The sequence below is a fragment of the Durio zibethinus genome, chromosome 18 (assembly GCF_047325235.1).
Source record: "Durio zibethinus cultivar Kanyao isolate XHJ-2024 chromosome 18, ASM4732523v1, whole genome shotgun sequence".
NCBI lineage: Eukaryota > Viridiplantae > Streptophyta > Magnoliopsida > Malvales > Malvaceae > Durio > Durio zibethinus.
Genome location: NC_143179.1, coordinates 4860998 through 4888483, shown reverse-complemented (window position 1 = coordinate 4888483; position 27486 = coordinate 4860998). Strand labels below are relative to the sequence as shown.

General features: G+C 29.8%; 3 protein-coding genes across 4 annotated transcripts; 2 read left to right on the top strand and 1 right to left on the bottom strand.

Moving 5' to 3' along the window:
- Nucleotides 1-4240: 4240 nt before the first annotated feature.
- On the top strand, nucleotides 4241-5739 carry LOC111300304 (blue copper protein-like). Its single transcript, XM_022895939.2, has 3 exons — nucleotides 4241-4492; nucleotides 4669-5025; nucleotides 5146-5739. The coding sequence occupies exons 1-3, from the start codon at nucleotides 4312-4314 to the stop codon at nucleotides 5523-5525; spliced, it is 918 nt and encodes a 305-aa protein (XP_022751674.2). The 5' UTR covers nucleotides 4241-4311; the 3' UTR covers nucleotides 5526-5739.
- A 3302-nt stretch (nucleotides 5740-9041) lies between these two features.
- LOC111300303 (uncharacterized) lies at nucleotides 9042-13571 on the top strand. The gene is made up of 5 exons (XM_022895938.2): nucleotides 9042-9056; nucleotides 9427-9686; nucleotides 9810-10251; nucleotides 12786-12969; nucleotides 13078-13571. The coding sequence occupies exons 1-5, from the start codon at nucleotides 9042-9044 to the stop codon at nucleotides 13365-13367; spliced, it is 1191 nt and encodes a 396-aa protein (XP_022751673.2). The 3' UTR covers nucleotides 13368-13571.
- A 6773-nt stretch (nucleotides 13572-20344) lies between these two features.
- On the bottom strand, nucleotides 20345-22441 carry LOC111299039 (uncharacterized). Of its 2 annotated transcripts, none has more exons than XM_089747062.1 (4): nucleotides 22052-22441; nucleotides 21812-21926; nucleotides 21617-21731; nucleotides 20345-21443 (listed from the first exon to the last, which is right to left on the bottom strand). In XM_089747062.1, exons 2-4 carry the CDS (start codon nucleotides 21833-21835, stop codon nucleotides 20551-20553), a joined length of 1032 nt encoding a protein of 343 aa, XP_089603188.1. In that variant the 5' UTR covers nucleotides 21836-21926; nucleotides 22052-22441; the 3' UTR covers nucleotides 20345-20550. The 2 variants fall into 2 exon arrangements, with proteins under 2 accessions (XP_089603188.1, XP_022749668.2); XM_022893933.2 differs by having other exon boundaries at nucleotides 22027-22391.
- Between the last annotated feature and the right edge of the window lie 5045 nt (nucleotides 22442-27486).

Sequence of the window (27486 nt, the reverse complement as noted above, 5' to 3'; positions counted from 1 at the left end):
CCCTTTTGATTTTGGTATTAAAGGTGGGTTTATACAAAAGAAAAAGGAACAATGGACTTGATTGAGTCGGACCTATGCAAATATATTAAGATCCAAGCCTGCAAAGAATTTCCCTTTTTTCAACTCCTTTGCCCAATGAAATTCTGCAGACAATTACCATTCAATCTGCCTCTGAATATGCGAAGCCAAGCCTGCAAAATTGTGTGCCACATATACTTGCTTGGAACACCATGAAGAAGAGAAGAATAAATGGTCCCTGCTGCAATCTTCTTGAATTAAAGTTACATTTACTGCTAGGCATAGATATGCCCCAACTCTGTTAACTGCTCAAGATATGGAATTTGACCAGAATAGCCATCCAACTACAACATAGTGTGGAGGCACATGAAAGCTGGAGCTTTAACCAAATGAGCCTGTGCCAATCCACTTGAGGTTTTCTCTGTCTAATAGCATTCTAAATTTCAAAAGTGTTGAATATTCCATATTTTTTTTGAAGCTGTCCAAACTACTTCGCCATTAAGAGTTACAAAATCAGTTGAACTCTGCATACCTTTGTGGGATGGTGATCAAATTCCGCACAAAATATCAAACTTTTTCATGAATGTTAAGCACTTGATTTTTAGCCAGTGACACGGCCGATTGACCTGTTTACTGCTTCTCGAACTCCTTACCTGCCCTGTAATCGCTTAAGAACTTGACATTTCCAATATCCAAGACTCTTCGACGTTGACCTACAAAAACTTCTAGTCCTAGAAACCTCAATTTTATATAAACGGCTTACTCTTTCAATGTTTAATACATTCGATAGGGAAGCAATAAAACTGTTACTGTTAAATTTTCTGCAAAGATAGGAGTTTTTCTTGAAAGTGTGGATTTGTGGAAATGAGTACAAACATATCTAACAGACATTGCTAACTTGAGGGTTGAAGGAACTTAAAGGGTTTCTCATGACATCATGGAAAACTAAGATGGTTACTCTTTTCTTTTTGCTGCAACAAATTCAAGATGATATTTATTTGACGAATTGTCAATGCTGATGCAACTATTACTTCTCTTCATATCTTTAATATGGGAACTATACCAACGGTATTGGTTGAATTTGTTAAAATCGAATACTCTGCTAATAAGATTTAGATTCGGTTTCTACTGTCAGCAATCCCTCTTTTTGGATAATCTGTAAATCTTATGTAACTCCTTTGTGACCTGTGCATTTCGTAACTCTAGAACGGGATAGCTACCCATCACTTGAACTTCTCTTTACCAAAAAAATATGGGGACTACATAAAAATAGCCCATCGTTGCAGACAACTGGTCGAGCAAAACTGCAGCATATGTTAATTTTGAAGCAGAAAATAGATGTCCATAGTCCAAGGCTATGACTTTGTTGTGGTTGTTGTTATTGTCTTTGTCTTCCTCTTCTTAATTGCTCCAGATTTCATGCTGGAATATTTTCCATTAATACAACTTACAAAGCTCTGAAACACAAACTAGTTTAACCAAATGAAAGATCACCCTCGTACTAATTTCTCACTGAACTGGGTGTATAAGCCCATTTCGGTTATTCTTGTTTATAAGGGACAGTAGCATAGAGCAACTAGTCAGGGCAATCTTGATTCTCAAGGAACCAATATCAGATATCAAAAGAGGGGTCCACCTAGACAGCTAGATAGCAATTGCAACACCATTGAAAGTGTAAGGGAGAAAAAATCATGTCTCACTATTTATGGGAACAGCAAATTGAATCTTGTGCCTCGACAATTGTCTTTGAGACTGAAATTTTGACTTTTGGCTCCACTAAACCACGTCTGCCAAACCTCTTGACAATTAGCCGCCAACTTTCTAAACCACCAGTTTTCAACAATGAACTCTTGTAGAGTGCACAGTCATGCATGTTAAATGCATGTTAATCTATACGAATAAAATAGTTAAAAATAGAAGTAAAAGTGATGAAATAGAGAAGACAAAGGGTAGCTACTTAGAATGGCAATAATAGAATCATCATTTGACATGAGAAAGAACAAAGCATGTGAACTTCATGCTTCTAAACAATTGTATTTCTTATTTTTCAAAATAAATCAACAATTGAAATGCATACGGGTTAATTGAATTGGTAAAATTCTAAAACTTTGGTTGTAGAGTCTACATTCGAATCTTATTATCAACAAATACAATTTGTAAATCTAATATAAATTTTCTTTAAAATCTAAGTATGCCCTTATCCTGAAATGGGAAATCCTTACATAACCCTAAACTTTTATATACCATAAAAGCAATTATAATATTACTGGCCGGACGATGATTGTTGGTGTCATCAGAAAAGTTTAACCAAACTTGCAGTTTCATCTTAGAAAAATAAAGAGTTAAATATAAAAATAGCTCATGAATTATGTATTTTTTATCAGTTTAATACTTAAAAAAATAAAATTATTAATTTAGCACTCGAATTTTAATGTTATCATCACTTTAGTACTTTGGGCTAACATCATTAGTTCACTTGTTGATGTGCTATGAACATCTAATAAAATATTAACACGTGTCAAAAAAAATCTAATTAATGTCACATCACCAATTATCATATTAGTATTAAATAAAAAATTTTAAAATTTCTAAAAAAATTTTATAAAATTTTAAAATTTTTTTAAAAAAATCTAAAATTTTTAAAAAAAAATTTAAAAATCTGAAATAATTTTAAAATTATAAAAATTTAAAAAGATATATGAAAACTTTAAAAAATTCAAAAAAAATCTCAAAATTTTAATAAAAATCCAAAAAAACTCCAAAAAAATCTTAAAATTCATTGAAAAAATAAAATTTTCTTAAAATTAAAAAAAAAATCACAAAAAAAACTTAAAACTTTGAAAATAAAAAAATCTAATATTTTAAAAAATATATAAAAATTTTAAAAAAAATTTCTTTAAATTTTTAAAAAATTCTAAAAAATTTAAAAAATCTAAAATTTTGAAATATTCTAAAAAAGTTATTTAAAAAATTAAAAATTAAAGTTTTAGAAAAAAAATCCAAAAAAAAATCTTAAAAAGTCATAAAATATATAAAAAAATAAAATTGTATGATTGAAAAATGAAAATCTTTCATAATTTTAAAAATATTTTTTACATTTTTTAAATTTTTAGAATTTTTCATAAAATTTTAAATGTTTATATTTTAAAGTTTTTGCAAATTTTTTTTAATTTGAAGAAAATTTTATTTTTATTAAAATTTTAATTTTTTTTCAATTTTTCAAAAACTTTTTGAATTTTTTGAGATTTTTATTAAAATTTTTATTTTTTTAATTTTTTAAAAAAATTATAGAAAATTATTGAATTTTTTTAATACTGACATAGTAATTAATGATATAACACTAACTAAATTTTTTTTAATATGTGTCATCATCTTATTAAATGATATAACACATCAATAAATTGACTGACGACATTAGTTTTAGGTATCAAAATAATTGATAGAATAAAAGTTAAAATATTGAACTGACAATTTTATTTCTTTAAATATTAAATTGATAAAAAATATATAATTTAGTGATATTTTTATATTTAACCCAAAAATAAATTTACTTAACATGCTAAAGAAAGAAACATCGTCGAAGGTACAGAATTGGACTAATGTTAATGAACAAATTAAAACACTCAAGTCTATCATAACTTAGGTTCGGGGCAATACCTCAAAACAATTGTTTTCCCCGTTTTTCCCGATGAATCCGTGAATAATTTAGACAAATATAAGTGAGAAAATGACAACTTTTGACTAATAACTCTCACGTCTTACAAACTACTCCAATATATTGAATATGGGCCAAACGAATGCACTCTATGAATGGTGAAATGCAGAAATTGTCAAAACTAAGAATTAAATAGTAATATCATCTTCTAGAAATGGAAATGGAAAATTCGGAGAAAAAAATTTTATGAAAATTTCCAACTTTTGACATTTGCAGGTTTGGACTTGTGTTTCTATACCTGTCTTTCACGCAAGTTGCTTACTCTTTAGACATAATCGTGTTTTTCATTTGGTTCTAGAAATCCAATTCTGCTGACCAAAGAAAACTTTTTTTTTTTTTGGTTTTAAAAAATACAAATTAATGAAGAATAGAAGAAAAAAAGAGATAGAGATCAATTTTTCAACAAATCACCAATCACATACTTTTTTTTTTTTTTTGCGACTCGTATACGAAATTCGTTAAACCATTTCAGTGACCTCTATAAAAAGTCATTAAGGCATTAATGATCTCAAATTCTTAGAAGGCACAAACGCGAAAGAAGAAAAACAAAAGGGAGAAACTAACTCCTTGACAAAGATATGGGTAGAAGTGTCAGCTTAGCCCTTTTGGCTATCGCTTTAGCTTCTGTTTTGCAAGCCACCGCTGCACAGACAACGCATATAGTTGGTGACGAGTTGGGTTGGCTGGTCCCTCCCGGCGGGCCCATTGCTTACTCCACTTGGGCTGCCATGCAAACTTTCTCTGTTGGGGATATCCTTAGTATGTAAACTAAGTCTCTCACACGTTTCTGTCATCTGTTTGAATAAAGAGAGTAATGATCAGAAATGAAAATTTGGAATCATAGTAACTAAAAAACATGGTGTTTTAATTTAACAGATTTCAAGTTTTTTCAACCTGATCCTTTTATTTTCGCTGAATTGTGCTTGTACTTTCAGTTTTCAACTTCACAACTGGAGAGCAGGATGTGGCCATGGTCACCAGGGAAGCCTATGGAACCTGCAATTCAACCAATCCCATTTTCCTTCAAACAACTGGTCCAGCGAACTTCACCTTGGACTCAGTTGGCGAGTATTATTTTATAGGTACCATGGACCAACACTGCCCCTTAGGCCAAAAGTTAGCCATCAACGTCTCCGCCCCTGGACCTAGGCGTAGCCCTATTCCTCCTTCTCCACGGGGCCCAATTACCTATACCGTTGGTGATAGCTTGGGTTGGATTGTCCCTCCCGCCGGTGCCATTGCATATGCCACTTGGGCTTTCAACAAGACTTTCCTTCTGGGAGACACTTTAGGTAACGAATTAAATGCATTAACTGAAACTCTATAACCATAGAAATTTCAAAACATTTATCTGAAAATTCCTATGCTTTCTTCAAAATTCAATGTTCTCGCCTTTTTTTTTTTTTTTGCAGTATTCATTTTCATCAATGGAACCCAAGACGTGGCCATGGTAACAAAAGAAGCCTATGAAACCTGTGATACTAATAACACCATCACTGTTTTGACCACTAGTCCTGCTAATATCACCCTCACCACCACCGGTGAACATTTCTTCACTAGCACTTTTGCACGCCACTGCGACTTGGGTCAGAAGCTAGCCATTAATGTTACAGCACGTAGCACTGCAAATCCACCATCTAGCTCTACAGAGCCATCATCCAGCGGCACAACTCCTGTTTCTGAAGGTCCCTCCGAAGCGCTGGCCCCGACTTCTCCAGTTAGCTCAGCCCCTTCTCATCTCATAGGCGGCTTCTTCATCACCCTCTTATCTATAGCCATAGCATTCATTTAACATACAGTAGCACGTACGTAAAAAACTTTCACTCAACATTTATTGTTTACGTCTCATCCCATGTAGGACTATGTGATGATTCCTTTGCATACTAAATAATCTGGGTTCATGATATTCAATTTATTTTGGTTTTTTGCTCTGTTATTGGATTTTTTAACAGTGATGTAATATAGCATTATATTTGTTGTATGGGTTTCACAATACCTTTCTCTAATTGAGCTTCACAAACCGGGCTCAAAAACTAAAGGGCTAACTTAACAGGGAGAGGATCCTCTTTTAAAAATCAGTGGAGTTCTCCATTAATTTTATGAACACTAATCTATGGCTAATATTATTCCACATATCTTTTTTATTTTTGACCAAAACACTCAATTTTACTAAAACTTAACACCGTTTCCTATATTTTCACCCAGTTCGCTGCTTGTCTTTGCACTGGAGGTTGGTGAGTGTCTGAGTGATGTAAGGTTTTAAATAGCGTCCGTAACGCGATATAAGGGTAACAGCCGTTATTTAACGGTAACGTTGTCTACCGTTTCCATTATTCACTCATTATAGGGGTGTGATTGACAATCACACTTATAACGGCTGCTTGTAGTCGTAAATAATAGCATAACTGAAAAAAAATGATTGTAATGAAACGTTAAAGCCATTATTTACGTTTTCTTTCATCAAATAAAATGAAAACAAATTCTAAAACGGTAAGAAAACCATGCCCCAAATTTAAATTATTTAGTCAAATTTAAGCTTCAATCAAAATAATCAAAACAAAAACAATATAAATATAGAGCTTCAGTAAGAAACCAACCTTCAAACGACTAAACCCATTTTGCCGCCCTATAGGATCTTTGGGTTCAATAACTTAAAAACTATGTGATCCTATAAAGTAATTGCAAACAGTTCCCAAATCAATCCAATGGAAGGGAGGAAATTGAAATCGCTTGAAAGAAAGACAAAAGGGAGGTTGGATAGGGTTACAGGTGACTCTGTTTTGGGATGAAAAAGCAAAGTGAACAGAGAAAGAAAGACAAAAGAGAGGTTGATGTCCGATATAAATTGATTTTTATTTTTTATTTCGACCATCTCTTTATTTTATTTTTCGGAAAATGGGTATTTGAATTTTTTTTTTTACAATTTGGATAAAAATTTAATAGAGTTGTTAGTTGTTAAATAATGAATTTAATTTTTAATTGTCTAAAAAATAATTTTATAATAAAATTTTAATATTATTAAATATATTTATTATTAATTTTTGTATACATAATATTTTTAGATAAAAAGTTTTAGAACAAAAGTAAATGATGGGAAATAAGTTTTAGAGAATGTTTCGAAGATTTTAAATTTTAGATAAAAATTTAAAAAAAAAAAATAAGAGATGATATATACAAATGTTTTTACATGTATATATACCACAAAAATATATTTTAATCCATTTACCTTAATAATTGTATTTTAAAATATTTAAATGTTCATTATTATTTTTTTAATTAGTTTAATTTATAATATTAATTTCATAATGATAATTTGCCATCAATCATATGCATTTATAGCATTTATATCGACAAAATTTATGGACATATTAATGATCAACATTTTAGATATGTGCATTGATTTGAGACCCAAAATTAAAAAAATATAAAATATTTATTTTAATATATAAATTAAAATATTAAAATATTATAAATTACTTTAAATATAATAAGCATTTTTTATGATAAATTATTCAAAATTAAAAAAAAATTATAACTATGATGAACGTAATTATCGTTATTTTATCCGTTATATTTATAACTCCAATAAATATGATACAATTGAAAACATAATCACAACTGCTATATAAGTCCCTGCTAAGTGACAAGCCAAAGCAAAACGAAAGGTAAAAAGTTTTTACTGTCTTTTACTCTATTTCCGTTTGGAATTTGTCTAATATCTCAACAAATTCAAAAAAAAAAAAAAAAAAGGGTTGAAACCTCCAAAGCAGAAAGTCATTTTCTAATTAAGAGAAAGGCCATTAATGTTGCTGCACGATGTCCTTCCCTTTTGGCCCATGATTTAGATAGCAAGGTAGAAATAATGTATGCTTATTTGTTTACTTTGTCACGCTGTTGAGATTGATTTCATGGTCTTGAGAGGTAGAGAAACTACAAAGTCAGTATCATATGCTCCATCACCAATTCCTTGTATAGTTTAGAGTTTAGAAACTGCAAACAAAATCAACCTGACTACAAGAACCTAGATTATGTCTCCTTTTCTATGCAAGTTCTTCAAGGCTTTAATTCTAAGAGCTAATGCTTGTTGAATGTTGGAATTCTCATGCTATAGTTCTGTCCTATGGGCAAAATTGTTTCTTCAGTTTTGAGCTCAAGCTAGATATATTTATATAGATATATATATATATGTGTGTGTGTGTGTGTGTGACTTTTCAATTTGGATTTTAATAGTGAACTGTGTGAAAAGAAGAGGAAGACATTGGTGAAACAGTGTTAAGTTTTAGTAAAATTCAGTGATTTAATAAAAATAAAAAGAATGATGTGGAGTAATATCAATAGTAGATTAACGCTTATAAAATCAATGGAGATCTCCAATGATTTTTGACAGTGAAGAGGATCCGCTCCCTACTTAAGACCAAAATCTTTGCAAATAATGTTTTATCTTTCTTATTCTATTTGATATTATGTTGGTGTAATTTTTAATTTTATAAGTGGAATTAAAAAATTAATATATTTTTATTTTTTAAATATAATTTAAAAAATTAATATATGTTATCTTATTAATTTTATTCGTGAAATTTAAAACTTTTAATGATAATAAATGAAATAATTTTTTTTAATTTTTTTAATCGTCAATATAATTATGCATTGAAAAGATAAACATAATTTTTTTGTCTTTTAATCATACCACTTTAGATGTTACATTCAATATCAAAACGTCATTTTTCTTCAAGATTAGGGTACAATCCAATACGTTAATATGATTTGGTTGGAGACTTCATTTAACCCAGAAAAAAAAAGTAGGAGGAATTAATGATGGTAGCATTGATTTTGAAACCCTAATCCATTTTATTGACATAGGTATGAAAATAATAGCAGTAATGTTATTTTCAAGTTAGTTACTCCAATTTGAATAGAATTTTTACTCCATCATATTACTTTAAACCCTTAGAATATTTGCAGCGTACTTACCTTTAAAATGACCTCTTGTTCACATATTTTAATATGTCCTTTAAAAGAATCCATGTTGAAGTTCTTCTTAACTATTTATCCTTACTACATAATTGGTCAACTGTCGATTTTTTCTATGTACTCGCTTTTAATTAAAAAGAAAAAAAGAAAAATTATAGTTTAAAATGTAAAGTATAATTCATTGGCCCTTAAGCCTTTCATAGACTTCAACAAATCAAACAAAGACTTGACGAGTGACCGTTAAAGAAAGTCTTCGGATTTGTTAAAGATTTCACGCGGTAAAAAGTCCCAAAACTCGGCAAATCTGCGCCAACTTCCAACCAAATTTTATGCGTTCATGATGTTGACCAATGTATACACATTTTCTCCGCGTAAAATCTAAAAAATTTTTAATAATCTTTTGATATATATTTATAATTAAATATTTTTAATAAAATTATTGATAAAATTTTTATGATTGAATAAGTATTAATTAAATTTAAATTATAAATAATTTTTTTAATGATTTTTTTATATATTATTAATTTTATATTAAATTCTATGATAATTAAATTTTTTAATAAAATTTTTATTAAATTAATTTTTTATAAAAAAAGTTTACAAATTTCCTGTAAAAGATTTAATGCAAAATTTGTCCTCGAATCAATAGCATCCATCCATGACTGTCAAAGCGTTTTTATAAATATGAGAAACAAAAAATGAATGTGCCTCTCCCACTTTAGTTCTATCTTAGAAAGCTGAAAAGAGTCGAAAAACAGAGTAAGAGAGAAAGGGGCGACCTGAACCAAAAAGACGAAAACAAATTGGCAAGAAGATTGAACATAGTATTTCTTGCAACTATAGCCATGGCGGCTATTTTTCGGAGCTCATCTGCAAATACAGCTTATGTTGTTGGGGATGCTTTAGGTTGGGTCAGTCCTCCAGGCCCTGCAGTTTACACCACATGGGCAGCAAACAAGACCTTCAGAGTTGGAGACACTCTTGCTAAGTATCAGAAAGGGAAAAAAAATCTTCGGATAGTCGTTTCTTCTTTTAGGTTACTTTTTTTTTTTAACGAATCATAATGAGGGCTGAATATTTGACATGTTAATATGAAATTTTGTGCAGTTTTTAATTTTCCTAATGGAGCATACGACGTGGCTAGAGTCACAAGAGCGAATTTTAATGCTTGCTACACTGGTAGTCCCCTTCTTTTGCTTTCAAATAGTCCCGCAAATGTTACCTTCAACGAAACTGGGGATCATTATTTCCTCTGCGCCTTCACTGGCCACTGCTATGCTGGTCAAAAGTTGAAGATAAACGTTAGTGCTGCAGCTTCGTCTCCTGCTCCTCAGCCTTCAACCTCTGCCCCTCAACCTTCTTCTCCTTCTCCTCAACCCACTACTTCTCCACCAGCTTCTGCTCCTCAGCCTTCTGCCCTTGCCCCAGCTCCCCAAGCTAGCAGCCCCACAGCGACTCCACCATCCTCTCCCACACCCTCACCATCAACGGCAACACCACCATCCTCCAACACCACTCCGACACCTTCCACCATCCCTTCATCCCCATGATCTACCGACGGAGATAATAATGCCACCCCACCATCTGCTGGCAAGTTGGCAACATCTCTAGGTGTTGCTGGTTTCTCCGCTACTTTCCTGTGCTTTATTGTAGCTTTCTTCATGCAATTAAAATATAGTACTAGTAAACTAGATTTAACGTGAGGGAGATGGCATTGATTTTTCTGTGACGTCTTATTGCTATACAGTTTGAGATTTTGATTGCAATAAAGAGATTTTTTTGACATTTCTGTTATGATTTCTGAACATTTTGCCAATAATTAATGAAGGTTTTGAATATTTGAGATTGAAACGTGATTACAAAATTTTCAACTTCTATAAGCAGTAAGATACTCAGCTTTTTTTGTCTGGTCCTCATGCCCGGTATAAATGAGAAGAAAATTGAGAAATTTGGATTTGACACGATGCCGAAAGACTTCTCCAGCAGCATTTATAATTCAAGTGTAGAAAAAGAATGTCAGATTCTTTCCAACTTTTTTAAACGTATTTGGAAAGGTGATGGTTGGAAGATTTCTTTTTGCATATAGATTTTTTTTTTCTAAAACTAAAAATAAGAATATTTAAAAAAAAAAAAAAGAAAAGAGAAGTAGATCAATGGGATCAAGATTAGGAGCTATTTTTGTTACCAGAAACTATTGTATTTTTGTTTTGAACTAATTTAGTATCTTTATTGGAACATGCACAGCTAATTATTCAAAGCCGAAAAAAGGAAACGTTAAACATGCATTGCTCCTCGAGGAGGAGAGAGTTTAATTTGCCATATCCTTTCTTATCTTTTAAAAACTTTATACACCTGAATATTTTATTTATCAATGATAAACGCAAGTATTTCCTTTTCAAAAGAGACAAATTCCAGTCCTATAGTATTGCAGGCATCATACTCTTCCTTTGAGACTCTTGTCGCCGTATGTGCCCCCTTCTGATTGAATACTATGAGATTATGAATTGCAATAAATTTTCAGAAAAAGAAAACGGCAAGAATTCAATGTTAAGTTGTGTGATCAATTATCCAAAAGTTAATTACGTAAATAAATATGTTCTGCCGATTTGAATTTAAAAGCTTTCATACTTATGTTAAGTAACTATTATCGCAAAAACTTAAGCTGATAATAAGGTTATCTATTATATCTAAGTTTTAACACAGAATTTACAGAAATTTTGAGGAATCCTTACCTATTGACTACTGAGTCTCCAGTTTGAAAAGTTTTGTTACTAACACAGTTAGCATAGAAGACGTTGGAGGGTAGGAAGAGCGCAGCCAAAGCTGTCTCCAACTTGATATTCTGCTGCATTTGCGATCTTTAGCGATGTGCCAATTCCACGGGAACAATGAATAACCCAACCAGGCTCAGACGGCTAGCCATTTTCTCTGTGATTCTGCTGCTTTCTTTCTCTCTTTTGCTGAAAACTGTCTGTGGAAATTGATTGAATGATCAAGAAAATATGATTATATTGCATGATGGTAGTTTTTATATTGAGAACAGAGGCGCATGACGAAGAGGAGTTCGATCCGATGACATGTTCAGCTGAGGAAGGGCAGGGGTTTTACGTTTTTTGCTTTGGTCAACCTTGATTGTAAAGTAGAATAAGTTCCTCGATCACACCATTTTGAATTAGTCTGACAAATTACAAGTTGAAATGATCAAACTAATCTCGGGTAATTGTTTTCGTTACGTAATTAAAATTTTCCTGATGAGCATATCATCACTTTGGTTTTTGAAACTTTTTAAGCAGAGATTTAAATTAATCAGTACAATCTCACTCAAAATTATAACTCGGTTTAAGCTGAACTAACCCTTATCAGACCAAGTGCTGGTCATTGCTTATTGCTTTAAAACCCCTATCTATACCAAGTTTTCTTGCAGCAATGAGAGATAAGCCCCCATTTCAGAAGATTAATGGAGTTTCATTGATTTTCTGAGAGAACTAGCCTAATTAATCTAGTTCAATGCCTGTAGCCACCTTTTTCCCTTATCTGCTTTACGCCTTTTTTGGTCCATGCTGCTCCAATTATTTACAAAAATCCATGAAAAATTAAGCATGTGCTTAATAGCCCAAAACCAAAAACCAGGAAAAGTAATCAACATTTGAAAACTCAATAGTTGGTCAAGGTCTATTTCACAGGATGAACATGGTTTTTTTCCCCACATTTCTTGTCCTATTTCCCTTCTCTATATATAAACAGGCAGTGCAAAATGATAAAAATCGACAAAATAGAACATGTGAAACAAACATAACAAAAGAAACTTAAACGCTGGACAAAGACAATTTTGAAAGTAGAAAGGTACTTTTCTATGATAAGTCTATGGCCTTGCTGCTGGACCAACAATTTTCCTTCACGTTTCTTCTGCTATTACTGTTTTCTAATGGACTTGTTTTGGTATATATATGCAAGATTTGTACACCGTAGTTATCAAATTATCCATTTCCATTTTCTTGCTAAATCAAGACATTTCTCCAAAGGCAAAAAAAGAAGAGGGTATCATCACTAGGGACGACCTGAGTAACACAAAAAAATGAATAATCACGGCGTTGGCTTGAGCTTGATTGGATTGCTGATGGTGGCAATGACAATTCTTGAGGGTGCAATTGCAGCTGACTATACAGTGGGTGACAATTATGGTTGGGATGTTCCCCCCAATAACTCCAGTGACTACTATCCTAGCTGGGCGAACAGATATGAATTTAAGGTTGGAGATACAGAAGGTAGGCCATATCCACTATATATGATTTCGTTTTCCAGCAAAAGCATGAAAGAAAAAGTCTAACCCTTATTCTTTGATCTCTTCTTTTGTGCCATTTTCTCATCTTCAGTATTCAACTGGACTGGGAATCACACAGCAGCTCAAGTAACAAATCAGGCTGATTTTGATAGCTGCAATAGAAGCGATGCAGAAATAAAGCTAGACGGAGAAGCAGGAGTAAGGGTGCCGTTCACAACAGAGGGCATCCATTACTTCATATGCACTGTTGGTACTCACTGTGAGCAAGGCCAGAAGGTGGCTTTCAATGTTACAGCTGATGTATCATCTGTTCCCAAACCACATCCCACCGTGTTCGCCTTAGCCACACTAATCTCTCTGCTTTGGCCATCCTTTTGTTGATTCATTGAAATGTCCTTGCAGCGTCCATTGCTGCAACCCACAGTTAAAGTAGAGCCAGGAGACAAATTATAATTGATTTATTTTACAAGGATTGGATTATAATAAAGCTGTTATCCTGTAAGTAACGGCCATGTTTTTAGCCTACTATGTCTCATATATGTTTTCATATCTAATGAAATAATGATCCGATTGGAAATTTCTCTACATGTACCAAAATCATGTCCCTCCCTTACCATAATTAATTAATTATGACCACGACCACAGTCAAATAAAACCTATCCAATTCCCACAACTTTATATAAGCTCTAATCTAAAACCAATTTGAACTGAAAAAAAAAAATATATATATATATATAACGAAGAAATTTGTGACCAAAAAATCATAGGTTCGAATTTTGGAAACAATTTTTTGTAAAAATATAAAGAAAAGACTGTGTACTATGAATTTTCACCCCAACCCTTGCAAAGCGAGAAACCTTGTAAACTAGAGTTTACCCTTTTATAACGATGAAATTTGGTTAATGGATGCAAAATCTATGTGAATTTGTTTGTAATGTTTATAAACTTCATAGTTGATTTGTAAAATAATAATTAAATAATATTTAAATATATGACATACCAAAAATAAGCATTTATCACAAATTGTTCCTGTACATTTCGATTATTAGGAAATAATTTTTTTTTTTAATTTATTGTTTGAGAAGATTGGACTAAATTCATGGACATAATAATTTTCATTGTAATTTAAGTGTTCAACTGGAGTGATACACATGATGTGGCTGAAGTTTCAAAGACTGATTATGAGAACTGCACCCCATACCAAACATTATCTTAGTGTTAGGTATAGGGTGATAAAAAATCATAGTGAACTACAAAAAGTAATTAGATCATTGTGTTTAGTAAACACTAGAGTGGTGTTTTATATCATTTTTAAAATTATCATGATAATTTAATCACTAAAATTAATCTTATTATTAAGGTGATCTTATCATTTATGATTTAAAATCACTTTGTTTGATTAAAAATCATTAATTCTTAATAATTAAAATTTGCTATGTTTAGTATTATTAAAAATCAAACATCATTTTGTATGAAAATACCAAAACAGTCATGTACATTATAATAGTTATATAAGTTAATTATTTTAGTGTTATTTAAAGATAATAACTTGTATATAAAATATTAATAGTATTATAATTAAATTATTAAATTAAAAATATATTTATTGATAGTATATTAGTTTCTATAGTATAAATTATATAAAAATATTTGAATTAGAAAATAAAACTAATATATTAAAATCAAAATATTATATTTTAAATAAATTTTAAAAAATAAACAAAAGTCAAACAAAATATTCTTGAACTTGTTACAATTAATATTAGTTTAAAAATATAAAAATTATAATATAAAATAATTACAATTAATTTTAAAAAATAATAATAAATTTTTAATTCACATATTAAATAAATAATATTAACTATTATTAATTTTATATATTACTTTATCTCAATGATAAAAGTTTTCTACCCTTTTAGATGAAAATAATTAAATCATCTTCTAAAGCAATGATATAATGACTTTTAATGATCTAAGATCACTGTCACATAGGACTACTAAATGATTTGTAGACATCTTATTTTGTCCGAAATCCAAATTGATTGGGTTTGGACTCGCTCCAAATCCACTGGTTGAATTTTATTTATTTATTTATTTTGTTTATCATATTTATTTATTTATTCTTTATCTCTTTTTTATTTAATTATTTTATTTATTTGTTTTTATGGTATCTGTTATCTTTTCTATTGATTATCTTTAATTTTAATTTAATTTATCTTTCTTTTAAGTTATTTGGTTAGTTTTTTGTTTTTTTAAAGGAAAAAAGAGAAAATTGAAAAATAGATGAATGTTCGAAGATCAATAAGGGATGGCTGGTGATTGAGATTTTATTCTCAAGTAATAATTCATATTTTTAAACTTGTAATTTAATAAAAGATTTTTTAAGGGATAAAATCTCATTCTCGTTTGCTGATAAAATGAAACTTTTTAATTTTTGAAGAATTTAATCTTTATCATTACACTAATCAAGCCTGGTCAGTGTCCTACAAATGGACTTGGATCCAACATAGTAAATCACACAGCAAGTAGAGAGCAATCAGAGCTGTACGTAAAAAAAAAAATTTAAGAGAAGAAAAGCAAAAAAAAAAAATGTTTTTGGCAGAGTTTTCTGAAAAATTTTAAGATGTTATGAGTTTGATTCAGCCATTAGAAGATCCACGGGGCTTAGAAGACTTGAATCGGTAATTTTTACGTTTTTTTTTTTTGGAAATTACTATAAAATTTTTTAAAAATTTTAAATTTTTCAATTAAATTTTTCGATAAATCGTAAATTTTTCGAGATTCTAATATGATCCTTAATTTTTGACAAGGATTTCTGAATTCCAATCAAATTATGGCGATGAACGAATTTTTAGACAAAAATTTTCATAATGAAACCGACAATGTTCTTCCTCAGTTAGAGAGAAAAATAAAGAAAAACACAGTTGAGAGAAAAGGCAAAAGAATTTTGAAAAAAAAAAAAAAAAAAAAAAACTTCAACCATATATACCAACAGCGAAATGACAACATTTTGATTGTAAATAAACCACAAGATCCGCACATCGCCCCAAAAGCAAATTCGACCCCTACCGCTCAACCCGATTTGCAACCCGTTTAAGAAATCATCCCCAAGGCAAGCCAAGCCACTCTCCAAACTACTCTAACCAGTTTCCATTCCTGTAATCAAGCTATGAAACAAGTTGAGCTTGGTTGATCCCATTTTGGTAATTTTTTTAATTTTTAATGTAATTTTATTTATTTATTTAAATTTGCGTATTTTAATTGATTTTAATTGATAATTTTTTATTTTATTTGTGTTAATGGATATTTTATAAAAAAAAGAATTTTTCAAAATAAACTTATGATTCCTACCAAGTTATTGAAGTATTTTCATGGGTTTAGAATTTTAAATTATGAATTTTACTAATTTATTAGAAAATTTCATAACAAAATTTTTTGAAAAATAAATTATTTTTTAATCTTACCAAACGATTTGAAAATTTAAATATCGAACTAAGTACTATCAAATTATTAGAGTACTTAATAAATTTTCTTTAAAAAAATATTTTTTAAATCCTATCAAATTATTGAAAGATTTAAATCTCGAGTTAAATCTTATTAAATTATTGAAAAATTTAATGACCCTTTTAAAATTTCACAAAAAAGTTTTCAAATAAAAAAATCTTATTAAACTATTTGGGATATGGAACGAAATAGAATCCTACTAAATTATTAGAGGATTTTATTTATTATTTCTAATGATTAATTTCTTAAAAAACATGTTAATGAATTCAAAAACAAAGTTTCTTTAAAGTGGGACATCATTTTAAATTGCTATCAAATTATTTGAGTAATCTTAAGATTAATTTTTAATAATGAAATTATTTGATAAATTACAAAAATATTTTAAGGCTTGGATAACATGAAATTAAAATGATATCATCTTTTCGGTGGACATTGTGAGGGTGCTATTATCTTTTTCACATGTACTGTACTTATCGATCTAAATCTAGTTTCATGGACTAGAATCTATATTTTAAATATACTCGAGTCAAGCTTGAGACATATATTTAAAATAAGATGATTCAATTAAGTGACAAATTACATCTAAACAAAAAAGATTGATGATAACTCTTAAGTCTATGTCTAATGATAAGTTTATAGATTTATACATGATAACATGGTTACTAAACACGGTGATCTAATCATTATGCATAGATCACCATAATTTTTTTAGTGATCACCCATACCAAACACTATCCAAGTGATCCTACGTGATGGTGATCTTAAGTCATTGAGAGTGATCAAATTACTATCTTTGAAGGTGATTTAATTTTCAACCAAAAGAATAGAAAATTTGTATCACCAAGATGAAGTGATATGTAAAGTTTAATGATAGTCAATATTACCAATTTAATATTTGAATTAAAAACTTACTTTCTTTTAAAATTATAACTATTTATATTATAAAAAAAACTAATATTTATTATAATATGTTCAAAAATCATTTGTGTTTTTTTAATAGTTTATGAAAAATTATTTGATATACTAATAATAAAGTTTTTTAACTTCACAAGTACGATTAAGATAGTGATACATATTTTACTTTTTTTAATTATTTTTTTTAAATATACACTAAAAAATATGTGTCATCATCTTAAGCTCATTTGTAGAGTTAAAAAACTTCACTGTCAGTATATTTAATAATATCTCTTATTTTATATATAATATAATCTTTTTATTTTTTATTATTAATTTGATGGATTAATTTTATTTTCTAATTCACATATTTTTTACATAATTTTATTATAAAATTAGTTTATCTATCAAGAAATATATTTATTAATTTAATAATTTTTTATTATATTTTATTACAAAATAAATAAAATATTACAATATTTTACAAATTATTATCTTTTAATAATATTAAAATTATTAATTTATGTAACTATTATAATATAAATGATTATTTTCATAATTTTACATAAAATAATGATTGATCTTTAATCATACCAAAAAAAAAAATCATCTTTAATTTCTAAGTATTAATAAGTTTTAATCAAACAAAATTATTTCAAATTAGGTGTGATATAAACATTTTAGTAATAAAATCACCTCAATGATTATATTATCATAATAATTTTGCAAAAAATACCAAGCCCAACTACAAAAAAAGGTGAGAAAAAATCAAGTAAACCGAAAATCGATTCGAAATTATAATATTTGATTTAATTTTTTTATTCAATTCAAATTAAATAAAAATATTAAATGTATATATTAGACTCGAATCAAAAAGCAAAAACAAAAAAAAAATCTAAACCAAATTAAATTATATACTTTTATTAATTTTTATATATTTTTTAAATTTTTATAAATTAAAAATAATTATTTTATACTTAAATATATTTAAATATATTAAAAATTTATTAAAATAATATATAAAAAAACAAAAACATTAAATTTTAAAAATTGAAAACCATATCAAAAAAATAAAATTTGATTCATACAAATACTTTATTCAAATTCAAATTAAATTTTAAAAATTCATGATTTTATATTTCATCTAAAAATTAATTTAAATCTGATTTAATTCAAAGAGTTTTTACCTTTAACCCCAAACACAAGCGGCACAAAACTTGCCTATCAATAGTATCGGTTGTGTCTAAAATATGGACCGTCCAGTTGGCAATTATCATGACCTTTCCTTAACATGGACATGTTGCCTAACTACGAAAAGACGAATACAATTGCTACAAGGTTAGACATCTTCTTCGATATTACTGGTAGGATGTCTCCGCTGGAACCCACAATTTAGTTACATTTAGGCTGAGGAATGGTTTAGTTACATTTAGGCTGAGGGATGGCTGCTCGAAAAAATAAAAAAGTGGAAGACCTCTGGTTGGAAAACTCAACTTACTGAGCTGAGTTACTGTGCCGATGGTGATAACTGACAGAGTAACAATATAAGGAGAAGACAGTAAATTGAGATAAGGAAACGAAAATTCTAAATATTCTCAAGAAATGGGAGATGAATCCATCAGCGGTCAACCATTATCTGTTTCAGACTAGGGAATGTGATGGCTTACCGACCACAAATTTAAAGCTTGGTGTGGAGTCACCCCACCACACTCCACATGGGAAAATTTACATTCTGCCCAGGTTTGAGAGGAATCTCCAAAAAATTTAAGTTCAAAAGGTCCAGAATTGGTGAAAAAATGGAAAAAGGCAACATAGCTGAGAAAATAAAGTAAACCGCCAATTATAGCTTCAGAGGTTCTATAAACGTGGATGAAGGGCGCGCTCAATATCAGTAAAACATTTGCCTTGTTCCAGAAATCAGAACCCAAAATGAAGTAATCCTCAAAGCAAGAATTCATCTTTGAGGCTTAACTGAAAACCACTGGCACCCATTTGCCTCACTCACTCCCCATCCGAAGGAAAATAATAAAGTCATTCTTGATGCAAGCCACTTCACCATCATAAATAGGTTCTTGAAATAGGTAAGCATAAACTCCACTCATCAATCACACAGCTAACACATAAAGGCTCATTCTATAAAACACCAACAAGTGCTCAACCAAAGAATCCTTCTAGCGTGCATCGGTGCCACCTGAAAACCTAATAAGTTAAAATGCTACCCAGGATTGTTCCCAAGAACCAAGTTATGCCCAAGTGCATCTAATCACTTAAGTGTATCACACGGCAAAGATAAGTATGAGACCCTTAGCTCCCATCCTGCCCCATATCCCCTGCACCTGCCATAATCACACTATTTCTTCGAACACTCAGATGCCTCTTGCCATCCTGATCCCCAAAACAAGTGATTTAGCAAACACTTATTTACACTACAGAAGTGATAAAATCTAACGGGTAATTCCTCACCTGGTAGTCATCACAAGCAGCAAACTGTACTACAACAAAAAAATTGGGCTCAATCAACCCTAATGCCAAGAACTAAAAAGTACCCTCCAGTGGCTAACTCAAGAAACAGTCATATCAGCAAGAAATGTATGACTGTGCTACAAACATGCAAAAACCAATCCTTGCCCATTCACCTATGGCAACAGGGAACACGAATGGTGGATGTTGGACAAATCCTTCATAACCAGCCCACAATTTGGTTCACTTCAACCTGTGTTAACTAAGGTCTATATGTTACTCCACTTTATAGTTTCAAATAGCTAATTAATTTGCCTACAGTACACATTTTTTTCCTCGTTCTTCTAGCTCTAGACCTTTGTACAAGTAGAAACCAACAAATCACTTAGAATGATCATGAGAAGGCAAATATTCCTTATGTGGCCCTCAACTGATATAAAATTATTTATTGAAAGGTTTTAAGTAATTAGATGTGCAATGAGAATTAAATCATCCAACTATTAGATATCAATCATGCTCAGATTTTATTTACAGTTCACTCTCTGCTGCATCCCAACAATGCAACTCAAGGTCCGCATTTATATTTTACAGATGTACTTAGAAATTAAAAATTGAAAAAGGGATTCACTAATAAGATCAAGAGGCCATTAATTTTGAAGGACAAAATACAACATTAAACCATTGTCTACAAACCTGGCCCATTTCTTCAATTATTAGATGAGGGCCCTGGTCGCCAGCAAAATTGTCCATCTTCCGAATTGCCTCCAAATATAGCCTTGCGCTTTCTCATTGTTGCCCCCGAATTGTGGCCTTCACTTTCTATAAACCACTTTCTTGAAAATGATTCAAAATGGTCATTAACAGTCCTCTCTGGAAAAAAATGTAACTCCTTACCATTTTGTTGAACAACGTCATTAACTTTGGCCCCATTTTGAGAGCTGCTTGGACCAACATCTTCAGTTTCACAAATTGAATTATTTTCTACTTGCATACAAGGGTCACAAAATAGACCCAACCTCAAAGACAAATCACATTCTGTCCCAAATGACTTCTCATGGGTGTGCCTGATATCTAGCTGTCCAATTCTCTTACCACCAACATCAACATCAGAAGATGAAAATAGATTCCGCAAGGAAACCATTTCAGCTGGCTCTCCAATCGGTGTACCAATAGGTCTCCCAATAATTATAGCCTCAGATGCTATATTTTCCTGAACTGGAGATCCTGTCTGGGACTCTGAATTTTGATAGTGAATTCCATAATAAAGGGGAAAAACTTGACCCAAGTTTGGCGGGGTGTTAGTTTCCATCCTCATCAATTGGTCATGGCCAGATGGACAATTTTCAGACAGAAAAGAATAACTTAGACGGTTAGTTTGTGAAACTGAAATGTTGGAATTCACATTGGTGGCTATTCTTGGAAATTGATTGCCAGACTGAACTGGCGATAACTGAGGACACCTTTCATCACTACCTTTATCCAAAATCCTAGGAGCTGCAGACACAGGTTCTTGTGCTCTTGGTGTAAGGTAAGTCCTAGGATTACAATGCCGTTGGCTCCTTGAAGCTCTCACTGGATAGCATCCCAGATTAAGGGCAGCTAAAACAACATATATGTACTACAATCTTTCAGTACAAATTGTTCTTGAAACTACTTCCAAATTGAAAACTTCATAAAGTTTAAGCTAATGTACATCCAAAATGAGAAAAACCGGTAACATAAAAATAAACTTGGATGCAAAAATATCTCAAAAAAATATATATCAATATTACCTTCAACACAAGGTGGCAAAAGCTGTCCTGTTTCAGTGCTCTCATCTCTACGGATAATCGTGTTGATGGCATCATTAACACGGTCCCATACGGTTTCCAGGTTCATATATTCAGCCTAAAAAAAAATTTAAAAAAATGAGTACAAAAATGTAAATACAAAATAAAAGATCCACAAAATTGAAAGCGGAAAAGAACCTCAGAATTGGCTTTGGAATACATAATCTCCTCAGCTTTGACGATGACAATAAGTATTTTATCTTGCCATTCCTTGTTCTTTCTAGTAGCTGTGCTGTGAGCTTGGACAGCGAGCCTAAAATCAAACGCATGGCGGGCGAGGAATTAAACCCAAAAAACTAACAAGTGCTGTAAAAAATGTAACAAACTTGATGAAAGTAAAGAAGACCCAGAACTTTAAAATCTGCTGAATGATGGAACCTCTCATGGGTTGGTGTCTTTCGCTATGCCAAGCTCTTCTTACACACTCGTAAGGTCTAGGGCCTGGCCTTGGCATCTTTCTTCTTCAATGGAAACAAAAGTCTTGTATGGTAAAAATAAAGAGACAGAGAGGAAGGGGGGGGGGGGAGGGGAGATACTTGTACTTTAACGAGAAGAAAGGTTAAAATAGTAGCAAGACAGTACTCTTTCCATGGGTAGATGGATTAGTCAATTTCTTTATGATGTCTTTTGCTGTTTCTTCTTTTTCAATTCCCAGTTTGCAATGGAAAAGAGAGATCAGAGACGGGGGGCTTGTCCTTTCTTTTTTCCTCTTTCTTTTGGCTGGGAAGCAGTACAACAGGAGAGAGAGAAAGGGCGCTTTCTCTTCTCAAGCCTTTCTTTTTGCCCCAATAATTTGACAGTTTACCACAGTTTACGGTCAGTTTTTGGGTCAATTTTTTTGGTGGGGAAAAGCAGAGAAAGAGACGAGGGCATTGGGTATCAAAATGAAAAAGTGTTGGATTTCCTAGAATTAAAAGAGGTCACCATTAAAATCTCCCTGGCCATGCCCCATTGCCCCCCAGCTGCCTGAACAATTGGCCACATCAATTTTCCCCAGCATGGGCACTCTATAAAATTGACATCCTATCCTCCCCCTATCCTGTGTTGCTTCAAGAATGGTACCAAGATACAGATGTAAACAGTATGATCTTCCTTTGTAGCTTTCTTGAAAACTGTTGTTTTTTTTTATGCATCTCTTTTTTTTTTCACTTTAACATCAAGGCTTTTGCATTTCACGGTATGAAAAATCAACCCTTTTGAAAAAGAAAGTACTAACAGTAATGACAACGCTTGTTTAAAAAAACTACATCTATCCACTTGGCAGAAATTATGATATGAACAAGGTTAAGAGTGGAACAAATGTAAAAACAAATTAAATGATTCGAATCCAAATGTGAAGAAACATAAATAACTATATTAGATACATTTGGAAGCCCGTTGAAAAAGGATTTTTAGCACACTGAAATTTCATTTACTCATTTTAGCCTTAATTATATACGAGTTTAATATCATTCTGATATTCTAATAAGATGAAATTTTTTTCTCACAGCTGATCCAAATGCAATCATGGCGTATAAAAAAAACAAATTTTAAAAAGTAAACGTTTTACCAATGGCTTGCATTGAGGCTATTTAATTTTTTTTTATTTTGATTCTTTTTAATATTGATGAAAGGGTTAATCACATGTGTAAGTACTTCCACCAGTGAAAGCGAGTAGTTGAGTGCATACGCTAAAGCAGAGAACCTTAGTGGTGATACAAAAGCGCCGTAAATTCTTCATTTATTTTTGAGAATGGCCTAACATAGCTTTTATCATGTCCTTGACAATGAATGGGTTATCCCCACTAAAATGGAGTATATGTCCACAGTTCTTAAAGATGGTTGTGCAAAAGTGATACATGCCACTTGACCCTTTCTGTACTTTTGGGACAAATCCATTTTTCGCTTCTTCATAATGAATAGTCACCAATAAGCCAAGTTCCACTTCATGAACCAAAAAAAAAAAAAAAGCCCCTCAGCAGTTCCCCAGTGGGAGCCTGTGGCATATATAGTGCTGCTGTTTTTTTTTTTTTTTTTCCTTTTTATGTATGGGAAATTGCTAGTATTGCATAACTTTTGGCCTTTTCTCCCCTAATATTTATAATCAAAATAATTATTTTTTGGTACGAATCCTCGAGATAATTAAAAATAAGTTGTTTGTGTCCTCACTCTTCCCATGTAATGATTAAGCTGGGCCTAATTGGGTTTAAAAAAATAAATAAAAGCTTTTAGACATTTAAGTGGAAATCAGATCAAAGTCGGGTCCATACCATAATAATCTTGCAAACGATAAATCGACCGAAATGACAAATTTAAGTGTAAATTCGACAAGTTTCCTTTGTTCCCTTTTATGTATATATAGTATTTTTTTTTTTGTTTTGAAATCTGAATGATGCAAAGCTAAAAGATGGTTGTACCAAAGGAAAACAGTGTTCACTCACATCACCATCAAATCAACTACAAACTTGGTGAATGGAAGATTCTCTTTGCCAAATCAGAGCTATCAAACTCCTAATGACTTGGACAAATCTCCCATGAATCCATGTTAATGTTACTTCACTCTTACACAACTCCAAAGGTACTTTTAATAACTTAAATTTGAGCTAGCATTTAATTATATTCATTTTTTTAAAATAATTATTTAATTATTAAATATTTAATTATCATGTTAGTTTACGGCTAGAAACAAATGATCGTGTGATAAAAAGATAAATATTTAAATTTTAAAAATTAAATTAAAATTTTTTTTAATTTAATTATTATTTTTAAAAATATTATTATGATTAAGTGATTAATAGTATAATTTATCATTTTTCAAATGATTTTAAAAACTTATTTTTTATATTTAATATTATATTTATTGCATGCTTCATATAAAATACGAATTTGAATAAATAAGAAAATTTTTTTCTATGTCAATTGGATTAATAATTGCGGATGGTTAGTATAATTTTTAAATGTATATCAAATATTATAGTGATATATATATATATATTAAAAATTGAATTTAAATAATTATATTTTTTTAATTAAAGTTAATTATACTTTGGCGGCAAGTGATGACTCTTTATATTTATTTGAGGAGCTAAAAATTTATTTACGAATGTATATAAGAATCTTGTTATAAAAATAAAAGTCAAGTTAGGCAAGTAGCTAGTCTTCCATCACTATGACCTTTTATGTGCCTTCCGAATTTTATGTTGAAAAGCAAGCCAGTAGTCACATTAAATCTGAACGATTTCTCTTAAAAAAAAAAAACTATTTAATACATAGTTGATAAATTTTTAAATTTTATTAATTTAAATAAAATTAATTAATAAATTAATATAATAAAACATTAGCAATATTCACTTAGTATAAAATTTAAAAATCTCCACGGATATAATAATATTAACTAGATAGTGTCTCATACGTTGCTACATTTCAATAACAACAATAATTAAAAATACCAAACCATATTTGTGCATACTTGTTTTATTAACATATGAAATATTAAATTTTTTAAAACACAAACGTGAAGATTTATCGCCAAAAAAAAAAAAAAAAAAAAACATTGGGATGAGAATTTTACAGCACAAATCAATAAATTCATGATTAAATTCTTTCAATGCTCTTCAAATAGAGTTTTATTAAATTTTAACTAGGGACACTTTATTAAAAAAACACTGATATCATTTATTAAAATCTTAATCATTATAATTTTTTATTTTTAGATTACGATAGTATAGTCAACGAAAAAAATCAACTAGAATTCAACAAGAAAACAAAAAAAGGGAATAGTCAAGAGGAAAAATCCTCTACGCCAGGACCAGGATCCACATTCTCATTATTAACATCAGTATCACCGTCAACAAATTTTGATCAAGAACAACCATCAAACCCCGTTACAAGCAAGGTATTCGTTGATTCAATTAATTTTGAATTAAATTAATTAATTAATTAATTTTATTTTTAACAATCAATCTAAAGTTTTTAATTTTAAAAATTAATTTAATTGGTTTGATTAAATTTTTTGATTACTCGAATAATAAAATATATTAAATTATATTATATTTTAAATTATTAATTTTTTATATGTAAAATAAATTAAATAAAATCATCCAATAAAAATATTTAAATATTAAATTATTAAATTAAAAACTCTAATAATTTAAAATAAAATAAATAATTTCATGTATTTTTAATTTTATTTATAGATTTTATTATATTTTAATTATAATTTTGATTAATTCAAAATTTAAATTTAATTAACCAAAAATTAAAATTTTAAAAAAATTATTTTTAATAATTAATTAAAATTAACTCGATTGATTAATTAATTATAAAAACTTCTCGATGCCGGTGGCCGAGCCCGTGCCCGTGCCCATGCCCTAAGAGAGAGCAAAAATACATCTTAGGCCCCAGCATTACACGAGTTGAGGGGTCCACTTTTCTTCTGATCTCAGCCCTTGGTTCCTTTGATGTGCTCTCCAAAGAAGTGCTGTAGATTGTACAGCAACGCTGGGGAAACAAGCCCTCTGTCTGGTATTTCTCACCTGGATCACCACATACGTCCACCAAGCTTGACCGTCCGATGATGGATGATCAACGACCGCAAAATATTGGGCTTTCGTTTTCCATTTTCTCGCCTAATGACCCTCTCAACCTTCGATGGGGAATTTGCTTCTTATTTAGCAAACATATTAACTGTTTAAAAGGGCACTAAACTGTTCCTTACTCTTCAAATTTACTACTGTATCTTCAACTGCCCTAACAATATGTCAATGTTTTAATTTGTAATAAAAAAATTTATTGAAGAAAAAAGAGGATTGGGGCGGATTCATGCCTCAAAAAAGGGCGTTATAGACACTAAAAAATTGAAAATTTTTTTTTCTTTGGACAATTCTAAATTATTTTTCTTAAACACTTGTTAATTAATATATAAATTGATAAATTCATTGATAGTTTTTAGTTAAATAATTATTTAATTATATATATTGATAATGATTTATTTAATAATATTTAATAATGATTTAATTATATTTTTTCAAAATATGTGATCTCGTATAATTATAATAATATAATAACATAATATTTTAAATTTTATTTATAATTTTAATATAAATTATAAGTGAACACTTTAAAAAAAAAAAAACATAAAACCTTCATTGAATGAGAAGCAAATGGAATTAAAGAAAGGCATTAAGAATATCCTTGAACTATTCCATTTTTCTTAAACAAGCTCATACTTTATTGTATAAAAGTAAATTTTTATATTTTAATTTGTATCTAAATAAATCTTTATTTTTAATAAAAAATAGTTATTTTAAAAGTTTATTTAAGTATAAATTAAAAGTTTAAGAGCAATAATGACAACGAATTAGATTAAGATAAATTTTTACTTACCTCAAACTTAACTCGATTTTATAAAATAAATATTCGAATCGATCTAATTTAATATTAAAATATTATTTTTAATTTCAACTCAAAATTAATTTAATAATTTTCATTTAATATAATATTTATAAATATTATTTTTTAATATAAATTATATCTTAATTATACATAAATATAATAATTTAAATTAAAGTATTACATAATAATCTTATTAATATAATACATATATAAATATAAAATTAAATAAATAATAAAAAAATTATTTATATCAAATCATATTAGAACAAATTACCCTAAAACCCAACTTCGATTTTATTCAAAAAAAAAATCAACTTAATCCAAAACCCAATTTAAAAAATAAAAATTTATAGAATTAGGTTGAATCGAAAGTTGACGGGTTGTTTATTTTTATCAGCCTTATTTAAGAATTGATTAAAAAATAAATTAAAAATTAATGA